The 6,037-nt window shown below is 31.1% G+C and overlaps 1 protein-coding gene across 2 annotated transcripts; it reads left to right on the top strand.

Moving 5' to 3' along the window:
- The first annotated feature begins 1,513 nt into the window (after positions 1-1,513).
- LOC117206344 (protein yellow-like) lies at positions 1,514-5,918 on the top strand. Of its 2 annotated transcripts, none has more exons than XM_033445591.1 (6): positions 1,514-1,713; positions 3,616-3,879; positions 3,960-4,159; positions 4,367-4,574; positions 4,784-5,119; positions 5,503-5,918. In XM_033445591.1, exons 2-6 carry the CDS (start codon positions 3,618-3,620, stop codon positions 5,730-5,732), a joined length of 1,236 nt encoding a protein of 411 aa, XP_033301482.1. In that variant the 5' UTR covers positions 1,514-1,713; positions 3,616-3,617; the 3' UTR covers positions 5,733-5,918. The 2 variants fall into 2 exon arrangements, with proteins under 2 accessions (XP_033301482.1, XP_033301481.1); XM_033445590.1 differs by having other exon boundaries at positions 1,529-1,713; positions 3,586-3,879.
- Positions 5,919-6,037: the final 119 nt, after the last annotated feature.

Genomic DNA, 6,037 nt, shown 5'->3' with positions numbered 1-6,037 from the left:
TGAAATGTTATTTCTCTCCGTCCTTTGCAGTGTTCTTCTTCTATGTATAAAATGTAAATCTGCATAATGGTACAATAACATTAATTAATTCAATGTTAGTGAAAGTGAAACAATTTTTTAGATATATGAATGTGCGCCATTTGGTACATATTGGTATTAGTTATTTAGTTAATTTCATAATTTTACAATTTGCATTGAATAAAATACAGACGATTACATTCCTGGAACTGACCATTCTTTCTTCTTTCCTACAAACGATTAGCTATGCAAGTCCTATTATCCTATGTTTATCACCGTTATATCGTAAGACAATCGACGCGTTTACGTAACTGACAATTTTTTATTGATACGATGTATTAAAAATATTTTGATGCATCTATCTTACATTTTCATATTTTTCCAAAAAAAAAGAAAAAAAAAGAAACAATTATAGGCGTAAAAATGTACAAAAATTCATATTTATCAGATTTCTTCCCGCTGCTTTCGATTCGTAATCTAAATTTTTGAATATCGGCGAAAATTTAGAGATAAATGACGCGAATGTTATAAATTGTAGTATGTAATTTAACATTATTGATATTATGAAAATGCAGTGACATTAGTAATTAATTGAAATAACTGATGCATACATTTCATGCAAAAACTTGGTACGGAATCTTCAATGTCTGTAATTATTTTTGCAAACCTAAGGATAACATCATTTTTTTTTCTGTTGACGGTAAGAATGTTTTTGTTTTTGTTCGTTTTGTGGTTGAGACTGACGATAAATCCAAGCATGCAATACCTGTTCTACTCGTTTCAATAACCGGGCCAAATAAAGTACCTACTCAATTTTGTTACTTGATTTATCTACTTTAATCTTCCATAGAAATATTTTTGATGACACATTGGTTTGATGACTCAGATATTTATAGAAAATGTTCACATCGATGTTATTTTTTATGTCAAAAAATAACTATCTTCTTGCTCTAAATCAATTGTCTTTAATTATTAATAATTGTGTTAATATATCGCTATTGTTATTTAAATATGACCGTCTTAGGCTATTTAATTCAGATTGTTTTCATCATGGCTACGAGTGCCTCTATCAAAATCCGCATTTATTTACGGTAGGTACATACAAAAAATGTTACGCACTATGTGCGTTATTGAATGGATTTCCGTTTACCGGATGAAGCTGTTTGAAGCTTAAAGAGTTTTGTGCTGTTGCTTCGACTGCTGCGATTTTTCACGGAAGCGTAAAAAAAGCAACGAACAATAATCAACGGAAATAACACCGGCGATACAAACGCCGCTTTATATAATAACGCTCTTTAATTACAAAATATTGCCATTATATTATGATTTTTATTTCTGTTAAAATAGTTTTTATTTATAATAATTGGATTTTATTTATAAATAATGCATAAAATATGAATTAGTTCCCTTAAAAACTTTAATCTTCTGATTATCGAAACATTAATGTACATTATGATCGTAATCATTTAGGAAGACTTCTAGCTATATAAAATATCATAGCACAATGGACCATAACGTCATTCCGTCTTGATCCGCTTCAGCTGAAGGTCGGGTTGTTCTTCGAATACAAATAACGGACCATTCGCGTCCTCATTACAACATTCAGGTTTAGGCAGCCTCAGTTCTGCGTTTTTCTTCGATCATACCAGTTCAACCTTGCCATTGGACGTTCGACTCAAACAAATAGAAACAGAAGTAAGGAAACGTGATTTCAATTTACTAGAACAATTACGGGGACTTATTTGCCATTATTACATTTCTTTACAAAAATTCGATAGAGAAATCATAGTCGAATAAACGTGACGAAAGTGCCTCTAAACCAAATTTAATTTGAGTGATACGTCAATCGAAAGAGTTCGTTAAGGAAATCGCCTCGACGAAGTTTCAGCCTCCTATCATTATTATTATAAAATGCCAATTTTACATTAAAGTTATCAAGTGACAACATTTATATTTTTGCAGTAAAAGCTGCCTGTCGTATTTCTTAATTCACAATTTTCTCAGATTTTTTCGAGTGGTGTGTTATAATTAAAAAACTTAAATACCCAATTTGTTACCCTTTCGTGCATCTAAGAGTGACTTATTTTGCAATTCTAAATAATTTTATGTTTATCAAACGAGTGAATTTAGAATGTTTTATCTTCTGCTGATCTTCGTCGTTGTCAACGTTGATCACAGGATTTATTCGCTCAACATCGAAGATTTCGTCGAGTATTTCAGTAGACCTTATAATGTGTGTCATATATCTAGCGTGTTGTAAGAAATAAATTATCGCAGTGATATGCGAGCAACAAAAATTTTATTCCCAAGCAGCCAATTGAGTTTGTTTATATACTTTATGTTGCACTTATACCTTTTGCTATTAATATAATGGTTCGTGCATTGTATCAATGATATAAATGCACGGATCATTCTTACATAAGCAGAAAGCTAAAAGATAGTGATTTTTAATTTTTTTAATCGTGATATTCTAAAAAATCTAAAAAAGTTACGAGTTAATAAACACGACATTAAACGTAATATGTAATTCATATTTGTAAATATAATAGATATAAAATGCAGATCATAATATGTAAATCATATTTTGGTTAATAACTATGTTAATAACAGGGGAATAAAACATTGTCGAAATGGTTTTACTAGGAAGTTTTTTCGATTGACGTATCGCAAGTTTAGTTTGATTTCGGATCGCTTTTGTCATACTTAATCAGCTACGCCATTTAACAGATAATGTCATTTCTTTAAGCTTTTCTGGCTATAGTTCGTATAATTTTAAAACAAAAAATAATTTAAGAAATATTTTAGGCTGTACTTCTTCTTAATATATTCCTTAATTTAACTAATTTTAATGTAATTTTCTAGCTCACGTTTTGTGCTTAGAAGTACTTGCACGTAGTGGGAAAGACAATTTAGGATCTTTGCCTGGTATCTATTACGTCTGCAGTCTATAGAAAAGACGTGATAGAATAATTGCAGGCTGCATTTTCTTGCCTATTGTATCGTCATTATTGTATAGAACTTGCATTGAAAACTCGAGTTGTAGTGTTATAATTATACATAACTATGATTTGTATAAAATATTGCTCACAAATTACATCGGATAAATACGCAACCAATATGATAATATTTGAAGTAAAAACGTATGGAAGAGAAAAAATAAAAATTAGTATCTATTTAATAACAAGTGGAAGGATCTCTTTTCGATTCGACTTATATTTCAATTTACATTTTGTGATGCTGTTTCTACTTTCGAGATGTATTTTTATCTCCTCCGGGCGACTGATTAAATCTTTCGTAAGATATTTAAATTTTCCTGATTGTAGAAACCAAGAGTGACATACTTCAATTTAGCACATATACGTATACAACATAACAGGATTTTGTAACAAAATTTGTTTGTAAAGAGAGACGTTATTAAAAATATTTAATTTTTCGTAATATATATGATATAAGAATCTGAAAGGCATAGTTCATTCGCGTATTCATACGTGTGTATGCGTGCATATATATTTCACAGGGATAATAATTAATCGAAAATGGATAGAAATTTTCTACGTTACGTTACAGAATCTATGTCTTCTATTTTTCGTTTTGTAGATATGTGGGGCGTTTTGTTGTTTGCGTCTCTTGCATTGACTAATGGCGTCGAACATAAAACAATTTATTCGTGGAGCAACGTCGAATATAATTTTCCAAATGACGCTATTCGAGATTCTCTGATATACAGTGGTGGATACATACCCGAAAATAATATGCCACTTGGTCTAGAAAATTGGAAAGACAAGATATTTGTTACTGTACCTCGATGGAAGAATGGCGTCGCGTCCAATTTAAATTACATCTCAAAGAACGATCCGTCAGGTACCTAAGTTGGAAATTTTTAACTCTTAACTTTAACGTAGTAATTAATATTTCGTTTTCTTTTTTTTATAAAAATATAGAATCCCCAAAATTAACTCCCTATCCTAATTGGGAAACGAATTGCATTAATACACCTGATGGCATTGTAAGCATCTTCCGTGTCAAAGTCGACGCATGCGATCGATTATGGGGTGTCGACACAGGTACTGATGACATTTTAGGCAATAGCACACAAGTACGACCAGTGAGAATTTTCGTAATCGATTTGATAACAGATAAGGTAGTTTAATAAATTTATATTAATTAAAAGCTCACGTTTTAGCACACATTAATTGCAAATTGTAATTTACATATTTATTATTTGCATTAGATTGCTTTTATTATGATCTTCGTTTCAACACACACACATACACACGACATTTTTTATATTACTGAAACAAAGAAATGAAATTATTCTCTAATAGTAAAAGTTATTTAATAATTACAGATATTGAGAATATATCCTCTAAAAAGTACAGACCAAACTTCAAATTCTTTCTTTGCCGATTCGGTAGTCGATGCAGATCCAGATAATTGTGACAACGCACACTTCTACATTTCCGATTTAGGCGGATACGGTTTGGTTGTTTATAGTTGGGCCAAGAACGATTCCTGGCGAATCTCGCACAATTTCTTCTACTTCGATCCTCTTCATGGTGAGATATTTTATATAGCAAAACATTAAAACGAAAGAAAATATACAAATATGAAAATACCATATTGTATATTTCTTTCAAAATATATCTTCTGTATGTTAACATATCTTTTAAAATATTTTATTTTCTCATATGAACATATTGTTTTACGCTAATACGGCTGTTATTAAAATTTCACGAAAAATTGTATAGGTAGTTCTTGTTTCCAGGAAACTTTAATATCAGTGGATTCAACTTCCAATGGCAGGATGGCATATTTGGAATGTCTTTGTCCGCACCACAAAGCGACAATTATAAAACTTTATATTTCCACGCGATGGCTGGTATCACTGAATTTTCCGTATCTACCGAAACCTTGCAGGATAGCACGTTAAAGAAAGCTAGTAATTATGGTGATTTTCACGTCGAGGGTGCGAAAGGTCCACTTACTCAAGGACCTACTTCTGTGATTGATACGAACACTGGTATCGATTATTTCACTCAAGTAAGCAAAAATGGCATCGCTTGTTGGGATACCAGTGTCGAATTAAATCCAAATACCTTCAGTAAGTAATAATTGAAATAATAATTGCCTTCTTGTATTTTTTCCTAAATAATTATTTACTTGAGGATTTATTTGTGATTCTGAGAAATATATATAGCTACAAAATATCATTATTATAAAACAATTGAAAACCTGTATTATCAAAGATTCAAGTAACGTTATAATGACTGATAAATAACCATCATTAGAGATTCTTCTATTGTGTTTATCGAGTTTCCTTTAAGGAAACCTGTCGCAGGAAGTGGTATTTCATCCCAAACAGGATTTTATGTTGCATCGATTAATTCTTACCTAACGAAATTCTAAGAAATCTGACTGGCATTTTGTACAAAGCAACAGTGTATCGACATATTTATAAATCACCATTGTCTTTCATTTTTGCAGTTCTTGCAGTTCAAGACAACACAACGATGATCTTTCCTAACGATTTGTCGATCGATCGGCCCAACAACATGCTTTATGTGCTCTCCGATAATTTACCACAATTTATGTTCTCTACTTTTGACACGAAAAAGCGCAATTTCTTCATCACAGCGGTCAACCTCGATTCTTTAACGCAGATGTGCAAGAAACAGGATCTCAAACTTAAGAGACGTCTTCCTCATATTCTTTAATTAAAAAATACGAATTTGCATAAAAATCGTAATCTAAGTAGCGTTTAGAATAGAAGTGATTTTATTTTATTTCTCTAAATCTACCTTTATTTATTCACAGAAGTTATACAAAAGAATATTCAGAATGATTACACGCGATATGTGAAGACCGCATGAAATATATGTTGTAACTATTGTTAATTCTAACCGTGTTACAGTTAATTTACTTTATCCCTACACCGAATTCTCAGTCATTTATGTCAAAAATCATTCTGTTTTAGAATACATGTTATATCTACAAGTAGTTTCGCCACTGAAGTATTGTT

This window comes from Bombus bifarius, unplaced genomic scaffold (assembly GCF_011952205.1).
Source record: "Bombus bifarius isolate JDL3187 unplaced genomic scaffold, Bbif_JDL3187 scf7180000008006, whole genome shotgun sequence".
In the NCBI taxonomy this organism is placed as follows: domain Eukaryota; kingdom Metazoa; phylum Arthropoda; class Insecta; order Hymenoptera; family Apidae; genus Bombus; species Bombus bifarius.
Note: the sequence above shows the minus strand (reverse complement) of the source record. Positions and strands in the feature narration are given on the sequence as shown.